A 22,638-nucleotide genomic window follows, 5' to 3' on the forward strand; every position below is an offset into this window, starting at 1 on the left:
GTCAGGTGTTCAGGCTTCCTGCGCGTGTACCGGGAACTTAGGGTTTCAGTGGGAAGCTGTGCCTGGTTTTAGCTTTGATTTCCTGCCAAAGCAGGACCTGTGTGACTGTGTTGTCAGTTTACTAGATGACTTCTTTAACTGGCTGACCAGTTTGAAAGGGAGACGTGTGAAAGATAAGGCCAAGTTCCTACCAGTTTCATGCAAATAGCATCTAGTTAGAGACTGTCGTCCAGGGGAGAAGCTGTAGTGTGTAAGGTTAGCTGTATTAAGAGACCTGTCACTGGGGGAAGTGGAAAGGGATTCCCCGTGGGAAGAATGAGAGCTGCTGAAAGTTGGACTTAACCAACTAAAGTGATGGTCTGTGAGAACTGTAAAGAAGGTCCTGATTACGTGCTTTGAGTGCTACTAGAGTAGCAGGATGCTGTGGCATTAAATAGTCTTTCATCTTGCAAACAGTTAAAGGCACTTTTTCTTTTGAAAAATCTGAAACTTGAAAGTTTAATGGTTGTGCTGAACTCAAGGTAGCAGATGTGCGTTAGCAAATGCTAGGGGTAGCAGGTAGCTTTCCCTCACATACTTTGTGTTTTAAAACACATACAGTTTGGTCATTCCTAACAGCACTTACGATTTGTCCTCATAACAGTAATGCTCTGACAGTTCAATATACACAAAGCTTTGAAGAAAGAGTTGAAAAATACTTTTAATCAAAAATCACTTCGCTGCAGTATTAGAGATGCTCCATCTCTTTTGCAAATGCTTTCTGTTTCAGTCCTAGTGGTTACTATTTAATGTGGTGTCTTTCATACTAGAATTAACAAATTCTTGTTCTGTTTGCTAGTTGTTTGATAATTTTGCTCACTAGAGTATCCTTAATGTCTCCCAAGTACTTAGAAATAAAAATATCAAGTTCCTTTTCTAGATGGCAGAATAAATGATTTGATTTGTTTTCTTCAGGGATAATACCTCTATGTGAATGTGTGTACAAGAAGTTACTGAGGTTAAGGATAGGTTTGAAAAAGCAGAAATGTCCTTTATCTCTGCCCGGCAGTGAGTTCCGAAGCCTCAGTCTCGGTCCCTTTGAGTGCATTAGCATTTTGTGGTTTGGGTCCTTTTTTTAATAGGAAAAAAAAAAAGGCTTTTTTTTTTTTTTTAATCAGTGCAACTGCTTAAAGACAGCATGTGAATGGAGATGCTTTTGTGAATGAGTTTTTTTTTCTTTTTTTCTGGGCTTTAGAGATCTAATGGCAGAAAAGTGATCTTTTAAAAATTGTGTGTATTAAATAAGTGATATACTCTGCTGTGTTAAGCACCTTGAAGATAAACGTGTTTCAGTCATCGGGCGAAAATGAGTYGCTGAGTGCACACAGCATTTTCGTCTAACTTATAATATATGTATATATTATTATATATACACACTTATAAGTCTGTACTTCATTGTCATACTCTTCACTAAAACCTGCGAATTCATAAAGAGCTAAACTAAATACGTAATTTGGGGGGAAATATCTTTAAGTCAAGCTTTAATTGTCATAAACACATAAGCATGTGTGCTGAAGTGTAGAACACGTTTAAGCATATAACATTTGATGTAAACAATAATGTAGTACATGATATGACACAAGRCAACCAATTTGGTGTTTATATTTTTCTAAATATACATATCTTTTAATTTCTGGTGTGCAGGGAAGATTCCCCTCCCTCTTTGCTACTTTTGGTTTCAGTTTGCTTAGTGACTGTCCAGAGAGTACTCAATTCTTTATATATGTGTGTGTATATATATATATATTACAAAGCAGGATATCCCTCCCCACCACCAGGCCGTTTATTCGTACACTTTAAAGGAAAGAAGCACCAATTCTTACAGACAGAAAATTAATCTGAGGAACAAGGAAACAGAATTGTTAAAATACTTGGGCATCTATGTCATTTTAAAGTGTTGAGCATTTGTTTCTGGTCACTACAGGCCATGTCTTCACTTAGCTTTAGTTATTGAATTGATATGACTTTTTTTTTAATAGGAGTTTGTTTTTTGTTTTTTTTTTTGTTTTTATATACACTTCTAGTTATTCTGGAAAATGCTTTTCTGAAGTATCCAATGTATTAAGGTAGTGCTTAGTTATGTGAAGAAACAGTGTTTAAAGCTTTCTATCATTCATCAAAGTTTTATTGATACATGGAATAAGCAGGGCAGTAACTTTACTGTGAGGGCTGTACCAGATCATTTTAAATAAGACATTTTCTTCCTGTGCAAGGAGGAGAAAAGATGAGGGTGTGTGTGCATTTTCTGTTGTTCTTTTAAGCTATGAGCTTTGCTTAAATACTTAGTTGCTGTAGACAACTGTAATAAGCAAATCAAATGTTTGAAGTGACTTTTGTTCTTGTCACCTTAAATACTTTGATCTTAACTTTTGCTGAATTGACTTCCTGTATTTGCAGGCAGTGCCTGACAGCGTCACAAGGCAGTATATTACTGCCCACGAGCCCAGGTTTGGAGGGTGCTGGTTCAGGTGAATGAGAAATATATTTACAAGTATCTGTCTGGCTAGCAGAGCGTGCAGATAGAGTAGTGTAAGTACATACTAGAAAAGCAACGCTTCGGTATCTATACTGACTGGTACTTCAGTAACTATACCAACTGGTGGGAAGGCATTTCTTTAGGAAAATACTCTCATAGTAGAAATACAAAAGATAAACTTGAAAGTATATTTAGATCCTGGATTTCTTCTTGGTGGAGCAATGCATGACTAAATCAGACTTTAAATCACTCTTTTTCAATAGTTCTACCCTCTTGTGGCTTGTATTGAGAGAGCTTGTTGACAAAATAACTTGTTGATTGCAAAACTACATTTTAAATTAAATATTATTATAGTGTTGTGCCTTACAAATACTCATCTTATGAATGAATCTCCCAAAGAAGGCATTAACTACTCTTTTAATAGGTTGAGCTGCTTCCCTGTGTTATGCAAACTACTGAATGGAAGAAGGAGGTGGAAACCAGTCTTTTCCACTGCTCTTTCTGTTACCATCCTGCATGKTTTTTTATCCATGTCTTGCAGGGCGGTGAAGAATTAGGGGAAACTGCAGTTGTTCAGCTCAGAGGAACTAAATGGGTGGCTTCCCTTTTCAGCCTCACTCCACTGTGTTAGCTAAGAGGAGCAACCTGCCGATTTTGAAGCGACCTGCAGTTCCTTAGGACAGAGGTATATGTATTTTAAGAGGAAATTCTACTTAATGCAGCAGAGGATTAGAGTTTCTTAGTAACCTGATAGTTTGAAAGGGATCCTCACTGTTGTACAGCTTTTCAAGGCTTTTCATCAAAAAGCATAGCTGTTTGCATACAAATAACTTTAAAAAAATGCTGCACATTCAGGTAGTTAATCTTTAGGAATCATGTTTATCKGGCATAGCACATCCTCGGTGAAAGGGCACCCGAGGTGAACTGCAGTAGTGACATTTTAGCACAAATTTGAAGTGATGCACCACTTAGCTGCTTAACGTGGAAGGTGCTGCTTGCTCTCTGCTCGTAGGTATAGCAAAGAAGATATTCAGCATCTTCATCCTCAATATCCTTTATTCGGGATGTGGTTTCACGGACTATGCCTTAAGCAACTGCATCAAACGTTGGAAATATGTGAGTTTCAAACCTGGTAGAAATGCCGCGCTGGTGGGCACGAACCAGTGGGATCACAAGCAGAAAATCTTGGAAGGGTGTCTAGTGTTYCGTTTGTTTGCTCGCCGTGATCAGTCCACGGGGTCGGTGTTTCGTTCTGTGCCCTTTGAGGACTGCAGCAAGACTCCTGCTGTCCTGCAGCAAGGCTGAGCTTGAGTATCAAAGTGAAGCTGCATCGTCATCATCTTAGGAGTCTCTCGTAGGAGAGATCAGAATCTTACTCTATTTGGAGGACCCAGACCCCCTTTGGGGACTTCTTGATACTTCCTCAGTGTTCTTTATGCCAATGAAATTAGTGAAAAGAGCAATTAAAGTACCAGAGGCCCCCTTACCTCTTGTGCCTCTCCTGCACGCAACTCTAGAGCTTATCTGCAGCACACTGCCAAGCTGCAGGGTGCTGAGAGATGCCAGGCATGTCCAGGCAGCCAGGCTCCTGCTCCCGAATGCTCCGTGGGACCCAGGCCGGAGCAGCTGCGGATCTGCAAGTGCTGGGAGCCAGAGGTGGTGCTGGGGTGGCTCATAAAGCAGCTGCACTTGTCGGGTGGGCTGCAGGTTGGCATTCCTCAGGAGATGGGGCCATACTGGTGTGGCAGTCSTGCTTTTGCCTCGTCATGGGTTGTGCATTTGAGGTCATTAGAGCTGGAATATATGGACATTACACTGTAGTATGTTTTGTGCTCTTAAATGTTGAGTGAACTTCCACAAAGCGAGATAAACACTGCCTATCATATTTCAGTTCATAGAAGATCCTAGTGTGCAAAGTCTTGGTGCCAAATAGTATGGGTTACTGTGATTAGGAAGTCCAAGGTAAACTTGTGTGCGCTGCCATCAGTAGCAGCATCTCGATGCTGCTTCAACTGTTGAAGCAGAATTTACATATTGTGGCTTGCAGAAATATGTTTTTATAGCCACACAAGCTGCAAATTCCACCCGAGTTCTATGGCCACAGGAGTTCTTAAAAGCCTATGGCCCTACCAAAACTACTGTGTTTCTTGGTTGCAGAGGATGGGCTCTTTCCTTTGTTAGATGGTGGTAATGCTCCATTTGTATGGATCTTATCGCTTGAATATTGTATTAAGAATGGGTATTTGTAAATACATTTTTTGACTAATGAGCTGCCATGTTAAGGATGTCAGTCATGGAAAATGAACAGGGTTAGAGTCAAAATGATTACTATTTTAACTATTTTGAAACTGTGAAAGAAGGCATATAATCCCAGGCAAAACGCCTACCCTTTAGAAAAACTTTTTTCTCTTCTCCCTCTGGAAAAAGATCATCCAAACTCCTGATAGAAGTGTTTTTTAATGTCTTTCGTCAGGTGGGGTGTGAGTTACAAAGTATTTTTCATAACTTATATATTGTTTTTAAATCTTTTCTGGTTCTGTTCACTAGAGTTGCTTGATTGAYGTTAGCAGAGATAAACTACAGAATCATTCAGCATGATAAGCTTTGGAAGTCTTTTGTTACTGAAAATGTCAGACAGTTTTGAGGGGCTTGTTTTTGATTTAAAGGCACTACTTTTGGTTCTGGTCATGTGGCAGACGAAGGGTGTTCTGTGTTGAGAGGAAGCAATGCTGTTAGCCATACCTTTACTCAAGCCTTTCCGTTTGCAGCATCTTTAAGATGTGGCTTATTGCTAATAATAATAATAATAAAGTTACTAGGGATGAATGCTGAAATTGATTCTGTTTCAAGAACCTGTTTTCATGCCAGTTCCCCAAGCACTGCGTAGTCTGTGGTTTGTTGTGTTACTGTCACGTAATAACAAATTGTGAAACAAATGGTCTGTTCCAGCTCCTCCACTGAGGTCTTGTTTCTGCTGTAAAGTGTGATGCAGGAGTCACTGTCTTATCACAGAATCATTTCGGTTGGAAGGGACCTCTAGAGATCATCTAGTCCAACCCCCTGCTCTGGCAGRGACACCCAGAGCACAGGGCAGCATCCAGGCGGGTTTGGAAGATCTCCAGAGAAGGAGACTCCACAGCCTCCCTGGGCAGCCTCTGCCAGGGCTCTGGCACCCTCACAGTGAATGCTTATGCTTGCTTATAGGTAACTTCAGGTGTGTTGGGGGGAAACCTTGGTTGTCTCTTCTTCTATGGCTGGACAGTAACCTCAAGGACCCTCATAAATGTTTCTGTGATGCTGTTTGTGGCTGTACATAGTGCTTTCCTCACACTCTGTGTGCACTCAAAGCTGGCGCTCTCATAGCTTAGTGGAGAACGTGTGAATTTTATGCAGATCACGTATTTTAAGCTAGAAGTCCTGTGGCATAAGGTGCAAGCATATTGGTCATACTTGTCAGGATACTTTTTACTCATTTTATCTTGTGATTTATAATACTTTTAATGCTGTTACTAGACTACAGTATTAGATAGATCCTTTGGATTTCTACTGTTGCCATGAAGTGGTAATACCACTTCCTTGCAGGAAAATCTCCAGTTACCTTGTCTCGTATACTTTAAGCAATCTTCCCCCAWATGGTGATAATAGTTTAGTGACACATTGTATAACACTAATCCTAAATAAGCATAAATCCATGTAATTATTATAGTGGTTGAAGTAGGAATCTTATTTTATAGGACAGATAGGTTACACTTGTCTTTGACATGAAAAATTATGTCTGTGTATGAACTGTTCGTGCTACGGAGTGTTGCTGGCGCAACTGTGTCAGTTCAGGATAGTGTTCTGTCTGATGGGCTCTCTGTCACTTATTCCCTTATATGAAAACCCTCAAATCAATTGTGCGTAATTGTTCGTTAAGATATTTGAAGTGTGTTTTGGGCTCAAGTCCCATGTTAATTATGGTTCCTCTAAAAATGAACTTAGAAAGACAAGGTTCAAAGTTTTGTGCAGCCAGGACAGAAGTATGGTTCTTTCTGTTGCTTCCTCTGAATGTTTTCCGTATTATAACTGCTGATGCCTTAAAAATAAGACGAGAGAGAGGAACCAAACTTTTGTTTTGAGAGTTGCCAAACTTTTTTAGAAGAAATGGATATTAATAAGCAAGGGGCAGAAACTGGACAAATGGAATAATACAAGTGCATTACCTCACTAGGGAAGGAGGAAGAACATTGTGCTTATGGACTTTCTGCTTTTGTAGCTTCCCTAACATGCTAAGTGTTTTATCTGCTCTCATAGCAAGAATTTGCTGCTAGTTGAATGCAACTAATTGCATGGCCACTTTGAATATATAATTTTGAAGTCATATGAAGTTTCAGGTAGGTAAGGAGCATATGGTGCAAAAACTGAAGTGTAGTGTTTTGCCTTTCAGGTACAAGAACTGTAGAAGATCCTTTTAGAATCTGGAAGAACAAACTTATGCAGCTGTGGAAAAATATGGTATGCTTATATTTTCATTTATAAATCATGTATGTACAAATAATTACACTTTTGCCCTTTCAAAAAAAAAATCCAAACTTAAAGGGAAACTTGCATGTTCATTTCTCCCATTTTTTTTCAGTTGTAATGCGCTAGTGGTAAGAATAGTTCTGAAACCTGAGTTTTTTGATATTCTTGTCAAAATAAATGGTGACTGATACATGTTAATTTGTTTTACAAATTCAGTATCATGCTACTGTCATTCATCTGTTTCTTTATTCACTGGCTAAGGATCAGTGGTATTTCTGGGAAGGTGTTTTCTTTGCTACTGGACATATTTTTACAATTTTTAGTTCATGTACAGTCATATTTGTACAAATTTTAGTTCTGAACGTAATTTGGAAGACTTGTCTGCTAGAAAATTGAAGCAAACATCAKTTTGGAAATTGAAATCTTGGGAGATAACAGAAATGTAACTCTCATTAGCAGCATTAACATGGGCACATGGTTTCTCTTCATGTTGTTAAATGTCCAGCCAACTTAACAATGCCTTATAGCAAGATTATAAACCTTAACTCTCAGTTACTTTAGTTCTTGCATTCTAACCTTACACCAAGAGAGTCTAATGAAGTTATTTATCGGGTGAAACATGTGCTTCACTCCATAATGTCTCTTAACTTCAGAMAAGCTCTAAAACGTAATGAGAGCTGTCGAAAGCTTTTTGAATTTCTCCATTCAAAAACACTCTTCTTCAAGTTCAGATTTTCCTAGTGTCTGAAATAGGTCTGTTACTGCACATAAAATATGTAGTTAATTCAAAAGCTTCTAAATGATGTTTGTACTTTAAATGTGAAAAGTATTTAGTAACCGCTGATGCAGCTTCTATACTTGGCCAATTTAGAGAGTGTCTTTTGTAGATACCTAACACATGAATCTATTTAAAGTTTTGAAAGTTCAGTCTTACAGAAGGCTCGCTGGGGATGTCCTTTTTTTTTTTTTTTTTTTTGAATTCCATATTATAGAAAGCTATAGAAGGGAGCTTAAATAGTGAATACTTAAACCTCAACTTTAGCAATAGGGTATGCCGATTGAAATCTGTAAATCTTCTTGAAAGCCACACTGTTACATCATCATAATCCAGATGTTCCTGAAAGAATTGTATAGATTGGTCCTTTACTCTRGCAGGTATCTGGCAGGTAGTATTCTCATTTTTGCACCCACAGCACCCCCGGGACCACCTACCTGCTGCTTACTGTCCAGTTTCACTACCAGTTGTGTGTACAGCAGCTCTTCCTTAAACTTAGCCATTATTTTTTGTTGCCATTATTTCTGCTGTTTGCTTTTTTTTTTCTTCTTCCCCTGGGTGTTCAACTACTTGCCMCTTTGTGTGTATATATGTATATACATGTATAGCTTTTTTAATTGTGTGCATTTGCCAAGCAAAGTGGACAAGAATCCCCTTCTAATCACCCCATGTGAGTAATGAATACTAATGGAATGGTAGAATATTATGGTACAGGATTGTAAGATTGTTTGGTCTTAATATGAACTATATATGCAGAAATATGCAGGTGCACAGGAGGGCACTTTGCATGGAAGACTACATGGACAGTGGGTGGGAAAAGAAAGCAAAGTAAGCAGGGATGGGGAAAAAAGCAGATGAAAATGAAGTTTAAATGTAAAAGCTGAGGTGAAGTTGGATAGTCTTTCTGTTTGGAAAGTCAGCTTGGTGSTTATCCAGTACAAAGCAGGGCTACTAACAGAAATTTCAATGGACTGTTGGATTTCACCATCTGATACAGGAGGGGCTTTCTGTTCATCACTGTATCAGGATGAGGGAAGTCAAAGTAGGAAGCGTCACTGAAACAAATTGCTCTGCTGCAAAAGACGAGCAAAGGGCAACTGCAGAAGATGAGAATAACACAAGCCCTTAGCTTTAGAAAAGCAATGGGGAGTTGGACTGAATGATCTCTAAAAGTCCTCTCTAAGGTCCCTAAAGTTTAAAGAGCTCCCTGAAGAGGTCTAAATTCCCTTCWGACCTTAAGGATTCTATGAATGGGRAGTGAACAGTGGGCCTTGTCACTATATAATTCACAGTGTTGAGGCGAAGCAAGTATAAAGATGCTGTGAAGAAAAGACTTTATGGARAGATATAGTTGATCCCTGTATATTGAAAGTTATTAAATATGTTGTCTTTGTTAATCTCAGAAGTTTTCACTAAAGTCTGAATTCTGCAATGCCACYAGTGCTGATTTTGTGATAGCAGTAGCAAATTCAAATTCCCTCTCCCAAATACTTATTCCTGTGTTAATTGTCCTCGCTGTGCTGTGATTAGTTTCCAGTCTTTCATATACTTTTTATAGTTTTTTTTTTTAAGTGAAGAAATGTTTTAGTGTGCTCTTCCTGTGCTGCAAAAGGACTTAGGTTCTTCTGCTACTGSTATTTTTTAGCTTGATTAACTTTGAACTCTTCTCATTATCTCACCACGAGGTGCTTGCTCCAGTCTCATGCTGTCCTCATGGCTCTTTTCTGGTGCTTCTGAAATGTTTCTGAAGGATATTGAGTAACTGGAGACCTGAGCTCAAGTGCCTTGTGCTGATGGACGGATACCTTTCCAGAAACTCTTCATGTATTGGGTTTGTCATTCTGACTACAGTACTGGGAATGCATTTGGGTTCATTTATCCATTGTGCCTGCCTTAAGTCACTTCTGGTTAGCACTTTTCAGGGTAGATCCCTGTTTTTATGATCTTCTACTTGTATGGCTTCATATTGTGTTTTGAAAGTATTAAGGTTGAATGGATTTGGCTTACCAAGTAGTGTTTTCTCCCTACCACTGGTGCTTTTTTTTTTTTTATTATTTAGCTTCACTAGGACTTATATARTCGGGTTTTATTAGTTTTAGTTTTCTTTGAGATCACTGATAATTTGACCTATTAGTTTTCTTCAGAAAACCTCTGGAGTCTTGTCAAGTCTTTGCAGGCTTTCTGTGCTGGGAACATGATGCAGGCAATAGAAGCTTTTCAAATAATTCAAATCTTGTCAAGAATTACAGGCCCCAAACATATCTATTAATTTCTTCTGCAACCCGTCCCTCCTCCCCCTGGCTAAAATTGTTAGGGATTTGATTGATATTGTACAGTTTCTTATAGGATAGTTGATGGTATCCATCTCAAGATATACAGCTTTCCTACTAGTAGCAACTCCCTTTTTGGAGGAGTAAATGATCTAAGGTAGTTCTGAAGGTACCTCTTGCYATAAAGATGGTGACCGTCCTTTCGATCATGCTATTCAAAGCCACTCTGGAAATGTATCAAACTGGAGGACTGCTTCATCATTCCTGGGGGTTCCAGAGGGATTCTTCAGCACACATACAAAGACAAAAATACAGCARTATTTTCATGAGATGGCTATTTTTAATTAAATTCTGTCACTGAAAAGTGAGGACACAGTACTTCTGTGTGCCGAGTTAATCAAGCTCTTTTGCTTTAGATCTGCTGTCAGAAGGATTGTTTTCAAAGATTACTTGGGTGGAAAACTTAAGCTCTTAAAAATGCCACCTCTTGAAGCATCCACTCCACCAAGAAGAAGTCATAGCTTATTTTGAAGAGCTCAAGGATTTTTCTGGACCTTGGATACTCAGCGTCAGCTGCCAGAACTGCTCTGTCACCAGTAATGACCACCTGTACCTAACACAAGGACAACAACTCACAACCTTCAGTCACAATTGATTTGTAGCTGGATTTTTTTTGGCTTTATTTTTGAAAGCTGACAAATATGTCTAGTTTTCTCCATGRTGTGGCTTTGGATTCTGTGCCTTGATGCTGGAGCGGGGACAGGTCGTCTTGGTMCTTGTTTGGTTTTCCAGACTTCTAAGATTAAATGAATTATGTAAAAAGGTCATGTAAAAAGGCTGTGCAGCAGCTTGGTTTTAGCACCTTTGGAAGCAACTGATCCTGGTTTCTGACTGCTTGCTCTTTCTCATTGGTTATTTATTTCTTGCCTCCCTTGCAGTTGATAGGAGCATTCCTGCTGGAAACCTCTGTCATCTTGAAGGAAGTAGTGTTGTCTTGTTAACTTCCTAAACATTTCTTCTGTTCCTCACTCTGAATGTTACGCTRAATGTTAGGAACACACCGTTATTCCCCTTGGGCTGGCTAGTGTCTTGGTGTCCAGAGCCTACCTTCTAGAAAGTAAGTTACGTTCAGGGATTATGTAAAGGAACTTCCCTGACCAAAATAACCACACAGAATACAGCTGTGTTAGGTCAGATTCCTGTTCCTTTCARTGCTCTTTTGCAGGATGTTAGTTGATCAGTCTAGTTTCCCTTTCCTGGTCAAGCAGTGTCCCATGACTCTTTTACCAGTATTTTTTTTTTTTCTCACTCTTGTTTAGATCCGGGTATTTCTTTCAATCAGCATTTTCCTAATAAGGGACTTCTGGCAGTCTGCTGCCCCACTTGCTTCAACATGCCAGTCTCTTTTGGCACAGAGTATTCTTCTGATTGGTAAATGAGTAAAGTTCGGGGGAAAAGCAACTATTTGTCTACGCAAAGGAAGCACCACGTAATGTGGTTTGTCCCAAAGGACATGCAGCAAGGATAGATGGGAAAGACAGAATGACAGATGTAGAAGGAAAAAKGATTCATTAGGGTTTCTTGCTGCCAGAGCACCTGTGCTCTGGGAAGGTACCAAGAGATTTTAAACCTTAGTACAGTAAATTTAGTTTGAAGATCTATTGTAACAAATCAAAAATGGTGAAGCTGCGTGATTCAGTGCTGTGTTCCGCTATAAATTCAATCTGTAGATGCAAATTTTATTACAGAATGGGTTAGTTTCAACTTGGTAAGATTCACACTAGTTCAGATGCTGTGTGTTTTCACACAGCTGGTGTAAATTCCATATTGGGTGGTCTGCGAAGTCTGACTAATGCAGCTGGGTCTGTGTCAGGCCTTGGCACAAACCTACCTTGGCAGTGACTGGAGTTGTCACCTCAAAGCATGTTCTTTAGCATTCCAAAATCTGATGGTGTTTGAAACCAGTACCAGCATTTTGTGTCTTCCTTCACTGTGGACAGTCTTCATGATTTATTTCCTTATGCATGAAATGCCATAAGGAAAACCATATTTTACTGAGGTTGCTGTCAGCCTGTTGTTCTTCCAGTTGTGTGTTGTGCTTCCAGTTGAATTGAAGACTGTTCTAGCTAACATTTTTCTTCATGGCCTGGGTGATATGGGCCACAGTTGTGTTAGGGAGCAAGGGGGAATTCAGTGCACATTGCCTCGCATTGGGAGCAATAAGGATGCAGGTTTCCCAACACTCAGTGAGACTTCGGAGATTGTACCACTTACCTCCTTGGCCAGGTCACTAAAAGTTAAGCAAAGAGCTAGAAGAGGCTTTAACTTCCCCTTGCATTTTTAGGGAGGCATTTCACATCAGTTCTTCAGAAAGCAGCAAGAAGGAGTTGGACTTAGGAGAAGAAGGCACTGTCTCAGAATAGGAATCTGTTTCTTTAACAGTTTATGGGATAATGGATATTTTCATATCCTGAAGTGCCGGAATGCCATAAACAATATTGTAATGGTTTTTCTTTGCATCATTAATCTTAAGTTTTGCTGTTTGCTTCTATATACTGCTTATGGTCAGTAAACATAGCTTTGAAGATCTTAACCTTGTCTGACATCTGGTTTTGGCAGATGGGGAATCTTATCCCTTATATTGCTTCTCGCAGTGAAAACTTGGACGCTTTATACCTGTAAAACATAGTTACCAAAGAACCTCCATTTCAAAGAGGATTTCAGTAGCCTGCTTCCCTCTTTTTGTTTCCTATAATAATCAAGAAAAACTAATAATTATTATTTGAAAACCCTGTGCCACGTGCTCTAGCTGACCTGTGTGTGTGCAGGGGGGTTGGAGTAGATGATCTCTAGAGGTCTCTTCCAACCTTAAGAATTCTATGATTCTTTGAAAACTAATACAAATATCATTCCGTTTTAGAGATGCAGAGCTTCTGTAGCAGAATGGTAAAATGTAGCAGAATGCCAAAAGCCAGTTAAGTTACTCCAGAAAACTTTGGAGAACTGAAGATCACACTAATTGTTGAGGGATTTCTGATCTCTGAAATAATGGATGGAAATTAGCCMTGAGAGGGCTGGATTGCTCATCAAACCCAAGACCTCTCTGGAAAGACCCTTGTGACGTGTTGGACCGAATCACAAAGTGTGGTTGCTGGTAGGAGCCATGTGTGTTCACTTAGTATTTGCCCCAGGTCAGCGCYACTGCAGGTGATGGGCAGCTGAGTGTTGGCCCTCTAACCTCCTTCTACCTTGGTCTGGGAGGCTGCTGCTTCCTCACAACTTGTGGATTAGTGTCTTATCCAAGCCACAGAAATACAATTCTTAGATGTTATATGGAGTTCTGTATTCATAACTACTATTTCTTTTTTGCTATGTGGTTTATTAATWTTTCAATTCAATTAAAACTTTATATGAGCAGAAAGGGAAGAACGCTGATTTTGATCTGACTCCATCACAAGAYTTGCTCTTTAAAGTCCTTATCCAGGCCACCTGGAGCTTGGGCAGGAGAGAGATTAGGGCGATACAGAGTGCTGAGGGTTACATTTGCAAGCATTTGACCAATTAGCTGCAGTTTAGAGTAGATAATAGCAGTAGGTAAGAGACTAACTGGTTCCTTTTCAGCCATGGAAGCCATGAGCTGGGGTGGTCCCCGAGTGCTCTGGGCAGGAGCACTGCTGGGTGATCACTGAGTGCCACCTGTGTGACAAAGGACCAACCCTTCCATTTATACCAGTGGAACCAGATCACAGGGAAGAACTGACAGGTAAAACCTCCTTTTGAAAATGCAGGGGTGAGGAGAAAGGCAGGGAGGTAAACGGAGCACCTGCTGCAGAAGATTGGCCAAGGACAGCAGAGTTGCTTCTGTGTTGCTCCCTTTCCAAAACGGTCTCATTGGGAAACATTATTAATTGAGTTGTAACAGAAACAGTTTATCAAATCATACTGTAGTTAGAACTTGCAGTTCATATTTATATGTGTTAGCAAATCTTTGGATGCTCTCTGTCTGGTCTCAGATATTTTCCTCTGTCCAGGAGTGTGGTGCTTTTGTTTTTTTTCTGGAAGAGACTAAAAGCAAGCTCAGCAGTTGTGCACTGTAGTGACTTCTGGCAGAATTTATCAAATGCCATTCAAAAATGAACAAACTTTTGTGAACTGAACCTTAATTTCACAGTTTTACTGGTTTTTTTTAACAGCAGTATTTACTCCTCTGTAATGTTTTTATTCAATTAACTGGCTGGAAATTATTTATTTGTAAGGACTTAACAAAGTTATTCTTAATTATTTAGAGTTGTTAAGCTTATGCTTAGCCCAGCGTGAGACAGGACTGGTGTGACAACTTGTTTTTAATCCGTGACTCAAAACTGTGATCACCCTGATGTCACCGAATGGCCACAGCTTGTAAAAGGTAAGCACAAACATATCGTGGTAGTTCTGACGTGATTTTTAATATAATATTTAATGTTAAAAGTGCTTTATTTGTATGAATTGAAGTTAATTCTGTAAGTAGAATTAAATTAGATTGTTTGGGTAAGATAAGTCAGCTGGCAAAGTTATTATTTGCTTAAGAGTTATTTATTTCAGTGCTCGCCTAGCTTTGCTGTGCTTGCTTTTTAAAAACGAGCACCCTGCTGCTGCACAGTATCCCTCTCAGAGGTAAATCACCACTTAAGACTCTCTGATGAATCTTATTGCAGCACTAAATTTGTACGAAATGTTTAACATGCCTACTTAAGTGGTTTGTTAAATGCTGTTTTAAAGTAATTTGTCCAGAAGGCTTGCTGATGTTCAAATCCGCAGACTTGCATACCTTTACTTTTCTCTCCTAGGGAGTTACAGTGGAGGTAAAAGGAGTGGCTTGCAGGATGGAGAAGTTGCTCCCTGTGTTGTTGGAAGTGAGCCACCATTTGAACTTGCTAGCTCATGCTGCAGGATTCAGATTAGTTGGTGTCTCGTGATCAGTTTCTACGATCCAAATCAAAGCTGAAATTTGTAAGAGCATTTGCTCTGAGATTTTTCTCTGAACAGAACTCTTGTTTCAGATTTTAAGCAAGATGAAGGCATGTGTAGCCAGACTGTGTAATTGTTTGTTCGGCACCATTGCTTGCTTAGAGGAACAACACGGTGTCTGGTTTGTGAACAATTGGATGTTAAAGAATAAATAGTTTCTCAACAAACAGGTATATGCCTATAAGTAGACTGAACTTCTGTGGTGTTTTTAATGAATATTGAAGTCATATTTTGTTTGGTGCTTACATCATTGTTTGAAACCTTTTAAAACACAGCTAATGAGTTGCTTAGTATTTCTGTAGATAGTATTTACAGTGAATTTGCTCATATTTTAGAGAAAATGCTGAAGGAATTTGAGACCTTGTTTGATACATCCACTTATCTGGGAAGTCCAAACTTGTATTCACACAGCCAGGTTTTATTCTGAGCTTCCCTAAARGTGTCTCCCACGTATCTTGGTGGTCTGCAGCATAGCATGTACTGAACTTCACTGTTTATTCAAGCCGAGATAAAACACGCATAAACTACAGGGACAGAAGAAGATCCTGGATATCCTAATAATGATGTAGATATATCTGCGCTGCAGATTATCCACAACCTTCCTTGCATGCTAAGGTGCCAGTTTGCTCTCTTAATTCTGTGGAGTCTTTTTAATATGGCTGCGTTGTGAAGGCTTGAAGTGCCTAAGACTCTTCACTCTTTAATCACCATTGCTCTGCCACTGATATTTAAAGTGCTACCTTTGTCCAGAATTGCACGGGTATGCACTTTCTTTGACCAAAACAGAGCAGACGAAGTCTGCCTTAGACCTGCCAGGCTGGCTCCGCGCTGGTTTTTTAATTCATGGATGTGACCGGAGGAGCCAGCCAGTATGAACGTGACCCCTTCCACCACTCCTCAGGTTGCACGGTTAACAGCACTTCTGTGCTTRGGCAGATGACTGGGAAATAAAAAACTCTTTTCCTGAAGTATTTAGTGACCTGCTTCAGTCACAGGAGTTGAAAGAAAATTGTTTGGTTAGTTTTGGTGTCAACGTTGTTTTGGCAGCACCTGTTTCATCACTCCAGAACTTTAATGAGTAAGAGGAAAATTCTTTGGAGGGAGAGTAATAGAGCCTGATTTTTAAAACAGAGTGCTTTTTTTTTTTTTTTTTTTTTTTTGGCTGTTCTTTATTTAGATGGTGCTGGCATTTTAAGCACCAGTGTAAGTGTAGTTGGTTACTAAGTTTAGAGTTCTCGCTTGCTCAAGCTGAATGCTGTAACTTACTGCAATATAAACAAATAGCTTCCTGCATCTTCCATCGTTGCAAAGTATCCAGTTAGCATGGATTTTTAAGTTGTCTGCCAGAAAAGCCTTCTAGGCATTGGTTCTGTTGCCATAATGCTAAAAGTTTTGTAAAATACAGAAAACTACCCCACTTTGCTATACCTGGAAAGGAACTGAGATTAAGTAGAAAAAATTGAGAACATTTCAGCCTTTGCTAACAGGGACCAGATAATAAGAGAACTGGAATTGATGAAGTGTAGGAGTGGAGGCTGTAATTCAGGATATAGGTGGAAACTTTCCAATAGCATTTAGAAGAGTGACCGCAGATACATAATAAATCTTAAAAACTATCTAGAAATTACTGTAAACAAATTTCCCTAGTTAAGCAGGCTTTGCCATAGCTTTTCTGTGCTAACCAAAGTCCTCTAAAAGAAACCAAGATGAACTTGCTGCGGAGCGGGTTCTCCTTGTAGATGTTAGCTCATTTCTGTTTGAAAAAGCTGTCATCAAAGGTATTTTTGTTCCTGTAAGCCACAGTTTTTACTGTTAGGGCTGTGCTGTATTTCCACCCTTCAAACAATTAGCATCCAGTGTAGCAGTTCTGGCCACGTAAGGATCTTTATGATCTAATTTCATGGCAGTTAAGGTGATTGAAGTCAAAACTGCTGCCCTATCTCCTGGATCTGGACTCTGCTCTGGCTGAAAGCTCCCTAGGCGAGGGGATGTCCAGAGGAAAGGAAAAAGTTTAATCCACCAGAAAAGTAAATGTTAACTACCACCCCCATTCCCACACAAGGAAGATGAAGGGATAAGGAGGAGTTCAACCACTGTAATTTAACCTGGTTAAGTTAATATGGAACTTCATCCTCCAAATTCCTCTGTAAATTAAATCAAAAGGGGTAAACAAACTGTTGCACAGCTGCTGTTCAGAAATACTAGCAGCCAATACCTGTCTGCATGGCAGTAGCTGGAATGAGGAAACAGAAACTTGTCTGTAATTCTGCTCTCTCCCAGTAACTGCTCTGTGAGACTCTCCTGTGTCCAGAAATTAGAATAATGAGAGAAATACCTGGAATTTGTTTTGAGATGCTGTTGAGATCTGCTTCTGAGCTCCTTCTTCATAGAGCCCAACTGTGTAAAGGATCTCTGTTTTAAACACTTGACCACTGATAAAYTTCAGCATACCTTATGATTACAGGCGTGGTTATGAAGAATTAGCCCAGAACTGGTGCACTGTCCAAACTGAATATGGAAGTACTGCCAGCAGAAATCTCCTGATATAGCTGTTTTCATGTAAGCTGTGGAAAAACACTGTCCTTTTTAAGTCAAATTTCTCTATTATTATTCTCAGGTTTTCTGTTATACGATGTACTTTCTGGAGTTTTGTCAAACAAGTTAAATGTGTAAACGCATGAAAAGTAATGTTTTTAGTAGCAATGTAAATAAATATATTGCTATTTTTTATTTTTCCTAGCTCTTCCTATTTTAGTGACTTAAAACCTGAAGCACTGTTTGTTATTTTATCTGTATTTGCAGATCACCAGGAGAACCTCACTCTGAAACCATTGAAACTAGCCGAATGTAAGTAAATGAATGGATGAGTGTGTTGGTGCATCTTTGAAAGTATTCTGACCACRTGTAACAATTGCTGTTGCACCTGGCCGGGGAAGAGAAACTAAAGTAGAACTGTGAAACAGCTTGTGACATTTCTTCCAAAACCTTCAAATTAACATTTTGCTGTGGGGGAGGGAAGAAAAAAAAGTACTTTTAAGCATCTGTATAGGAACAGTATTTTTGGTGGGTTGGCTTTTGAAGTGTGTTGGGGGAGAAGCTGAAGGGGAAGTTCAGAGGTTTACTGTGAACCAGCAGATGGTAGCATAATACAGTGTCTAAAATCCACAGGCCTGCATTCAGACTTGAAGATAGGAATGTGATTTCTACCTGCTATGCACTAACACATTGCATGAGTTTGGAGGCAGTTCATTGCACTAAGGTGCAATAGCTGCTAGTGTCTGTCGTGCATTGCTGAACTAAGAAAAAAATCCACCTTGATTTGACAAATCCAGCTTTTAGGTAGGGACTCCACAGAACCACAGAAAATTCTTTCACTAAGCAATACTCATCYAGCTGCTGCCTAGCAGTCCTGAACTTTGCTGGGATCTTCATGAGCCTAAAGCTCGAGGTTAACTTGCAACAAGACTGTTAGGCAAAGGGTATGTTCCCAYTTCAAACTGAAAAGGATTTGGAGGGAATGAGGGAATTCTTCTAAAATAAAAAGGTTTCTTGGAGTTTTAATCCATTTAATTTAATGTTCTGTGAATTAGTAATTGCAGGCTCTTTTCTAGCTGTTTGAACAAACCTCTTCTGGAATTGGGGAAACCATAAACATTGCCTTCCTGGCTTAGAAGAGAAGTCCCAAATTAATAGAGCGTAGCCCAGGGGTTAGGGTACTGTGCTGGACAGCAAAAGTTCTGGGTTCACTTCTCTTGTACAGGTAACATGGTAAAATGCTACAGTGGYGTAGCATTTTACACATTGTGAGCCAGTTTGGATGCCAATTTTAGRGGGGATTGTAGGCGAGGGGCATGAYGTGAAGTGCTCAAGGATTTCTCTGCTATAGCTGCCCAACTTGGAAGGCTATTGCTGAGGTAAATCCTTCCACTGTGGGCTGCATGCCTAACCTTGAAAGGTTTTAAAAAAGGAAACCTGCAGCACTTGCCCCATGTATTTCTGGGTGTTCTCAGTAGTGAAGTCTCTTCTTGCACCAAGAGGAGCAGTTCCTCTGCAAAATGGTTTGCTGGCCCTTTCCATTCCCATCTCTTACAGGAATGCTGTTCCACTGCTCTGAGGGAATGTCCTAATCCTTGAATATAAACCTGAAAGAAATAATAAGCTGTAGTAACAAGCTTCTCTTGGGGGCTTTATTTATTATTTATTTATTGGTGCATAGGGCTTTATTATTTATTTATTGGTGCATAGTCTATGCCTGACTGCCAAGCTGTAGGGATCCATGTATGTATTCAAGTAGCAGTACTCAAATACTGAGTATCAATACATATTATAATTGCAGAACCAGAGTTTTTAATACTGTATCATAATATGACATAGATATCACAAATTGTGGGTGGTATCTGTATTCCTGCTACATAGTTGCTCTTAACTACATAAGGAGGAGTGGTATGCTTGGTAACAGAGTTTGATCTACAAACCTACTGTACACCTAAAATAACCATGTTCAGGTGCCGATAAAGCATCTAAGGATCAAGGATGACGCAAATTGATTTTAACTGCACAGTAAACTTATAAGTTGCTTTCGTTGGCTAAAGCTCAGGGCTTTGTGTTCTGCACAGCAGAACTCTGTATTAGGAGCGTAGTTACATATGTTTTGCATGTATTAATTAAAAACAGAAAAAAAAAAAAAAAAAAACTCTTTCAGACTGTGCAACAAATTTTTCCATGGGCAAGAATACTACTTATCCCAGACTGTTGAAATTGTAGCTTTATGCCTGATGAGCGTCTCGGTGTTAGCTCAGAACTGAGACCTTCTTTTTCTTCTGTCTCTCTCGGCATTCATTCACGTCTTGCTTTTCCCCTCAAGACCAGTCCCATCACCTGTCTGCTCCTGTCACAAATCTGTAGTAACTTCCAGCTTCGATTAGTGTGTCTTTCTTAAAACGTGTTTAAATTGCAGGTTTTCATTACATGCTTTAACAATAACTTGACTCTTACCAATTAATGCATCTTCACTCTGGAGCATATTGCCACATGTCAAGGTCAGGGTGTTGATACTTCSATATGATGCGAGATTTCTGTCAATTCAACTTTTTCTGCTTTTGAGGATGGGGATGCTTTTCAACTRTGACACTTCTGCTCTTTTCAAGTCTTTACATCTTTACAAGTGTTGTTACACTTGTGTTTGATACTAATTGTAGGTTCATTATTTGCTCTTTCCTTTGAAAGACAGCAAAGGAAGAACTGTCCAGCAGCTTCCAAACAGTTTATTAGAAAAATTATGGTCATGGCAAATACATGCAGTGACTGTTTAGATATTAGTGCTTCATCATACCTGCTTTCAGCTGCCACCTTGGTACTKTCTCAATGCTGGACACCTTAAAGTATTTTCCTCCTGGCCAGAAACCTGGCCATAGCTTTGAACATGAGCCAGCACTGCAGCATTGAGGCCAAGGCTGAGGAAGCTGGGACACTTCAGTCTGGAGAAGAGGAGGCTCAGAGGGATCTCATCAGTGCACATGAGTATCTGGTAGGAGGCTGTTGAGAAGGTGAGGGTGGCCACTTTTCAGTGGTGCCCCGTGACAGGACAAGAAGCACAGACACTGATAAAATTCCACCTGAACATAGAAAAAACATATTGCTGCTGTGAGAGTGKTTGAGCAGTTGCCTGGAGAAGTTGTGGAGTCTGTGTCCTTGGAGATAGTCACAGCCAAACTAGACTGGTCCTGAGCAGCGTGTTCTGGCTGACCCTGCTTGAGCAGGGGAATGGAGCAGATGGTCTCCAGAGGCCTGTCCTGGGACATGCTGTTCATGGACTCTTTATTAAACCTTGCCACATGTAGGGATTTCTTTTTGGTTTTTTTTCTGGTTTGTGCTGCTTGTTTTACTGACATTCTTGGAAAGAAAAGCTGCCCGGGATGCCTTTCTGCACGCCTGAAGCCTTGCATGGTGTTGTATTATGGTCTGGCTAGGATGAGCTTTAAAAGGCCTTCAGAGAGCCTCTTCCAAGGCATCGGTTAGTCAGGCAGTGGCTCCCTAGAGGACTTTCTCTCAGTTAATAAGACTGTGTATCTGCTCTAGTCCAGAATTATTAGTGTCTTAAATTTGGCAGCTACTTCAATTACACCAATGATATCTGTTTTCCGTTTGCTCCCAAGAGCAAAAGTGCTGTAAGATGAGACAAGCTATTTCTGTAACAATTTGAAAGAGAAATGCAAGATTTTGCTGTGAAGTTTTTATGRGGGAGAAGATGCATTTTTATAACTTAAAAGAATGGCAAAACGAGAGTCAGGTGTTTCAAGACCTCAGTTCCCACCGAGTTTGGAGAATACTGTAATTTTACCAAACCAAATTTTGCCCAAATTATTAAAAACAAGCTGGTTAGTGTGGGAGTAGTTCTACCCCAAGCTGTTCAATCCACAGGTGTAGACTGTTCCCACACTGGAGGCTGGGATGCTTCCGAGCCCGTGTGACTCACGGGCAGCGTCTCTGCGTAACCATGGTCATGCTTCTAGGGCAGTGTCATAAGGAATGGAGGCACAGCAGAAGAATGTAGCCGTGGAAACCTGGCTTATAAAAAAGAGTTTGGAGTCAACATTTAGGCTTCTTTTCTGCAGGACTTCCTTACATGTTTCAATGGTCAGTGCTCTTCATAAACCAGCAATTCTCCTTTTCCCAGGAGCACTGTCATCTTCGTCGTGCTTTCCCCTGGAACGCTCCTGTGGTCCAGAGGCAGACAGAGTGTCCGTGTCTCCAGGTTAATACTGTGGTACTCTTAATGCTGTCACCACAGTGACATGACAGTCTCTCTTTAGCACTACGGGTAGGAATGCAATGTATGGATACTGCCAATTTAAGCTTGCTCAGTGTGTGGAGTTTAGTTTCCGTAATTGCGCTGACCAGAGTGGTAGGACTTGTTTTAATCCTAGGAAAAAACATGGAAGCTGGCATACAATATGTGTTTTACATAATAGTTAATTAAAACATCGTAGTTTGTTTTGTCCTGGGTGTAAGATGGTCAGATTGAGTAGCTCCAGCAATTATGTGAAATTCCTGGGCAAGCATTGTTCCGTTTCTTTCCAAGGAGACACAGGTGGATTGGTATTATTGTGATATTGGCATTATTGCAGAGTATTAGAGTTTAGGGCTTTTAGCTTAGTRATCTTAAAATGTTTAGAAATGTAGAATATCTTGTGGGGTTTTTTACCAGTTAGTCATCGTCATTCTTTGCAAGCTTCACAGCTGATTGAGGATTTTCTTCTTTAAAATATTAACATTGACAAATGTGCTCAAGCAAAATAGGACTAATTATCAGCTTATAWTTTCTTAAGCTTATTACTGAATTTACTCCAACAGTAATTGAGAACATTACTTYGTAGCTTTTTCTTAAAATAGGTATATGTTTGTTTATTAAGGCTGTCTTTCTCCTTGCCTTTTCAGAAGGCACTATGAACTTGAGTATAGCCTTCTAAAACATGCTAAAATATTGTAATATGCCCACGTTCCTTGCCATTTATATTTGTGGACCGCTAACTAATAAGCTGAGTTTCTCCAAAACGAGATTTTTGACG

General features: G+C 39.8%; 1 protein-coding gene across 2 annotated transcripts in view; it reads left to right on the plus strand.

Moving 5' to 3' along the window:
• The first annotated feature begins 6,946 nt into the window (after positions 1-6,946).
• The window catches only part of UBE3A (ubiquitin protein ligase E3A), a 39,052-nt gene continuing 23,360 nt past the window's right edge, over positions 6,947-22,638 (plus strand). The window contains exons 1-4 of one of the 2 annotated variants that reach the window (XM_026035615.1): positions 6,947-7,009; positions 14,350-14,468; positions 14,890-15,240; positions 17,873-17,917. In XM_026035615.1, coding sequence (XP_025891400.1) covers positions 17,916-17,917 — 2 coding nt within the window. In that variant the 5' untranslated portion in view covers positions 6,947-7,009; positions 14,350-14,468; positions 14,890-15,240; positions 17,873-17,915. The remainder of the gene's footprint in view (positions 7,010-14,349; positions 14,469-14,889; positions 15,241-17,872; positions 17,918-22,638) is intronic. The other variant, XM_026035614.1, reaches the window with a different exon arrangement.

The sequence above is a fragment of the Nothoprocta perdicaria genome, unplaced genomic scaffold (genome assembly GCF_003342845.1).
Source record: "Nothoprocta perdicaria isolate Ctin4 unplaced genomic scaffold, notPer1 scaffold_163, whole genome shotgun sequence".
Classification (NCBI taxonomy): domain Eukaryota; kingdom Metazoa; phylum Chordata; class Aves; order Tinamiformes; family Tinamidae; genus Nothoprocta; species Nothoprocta perdicaria.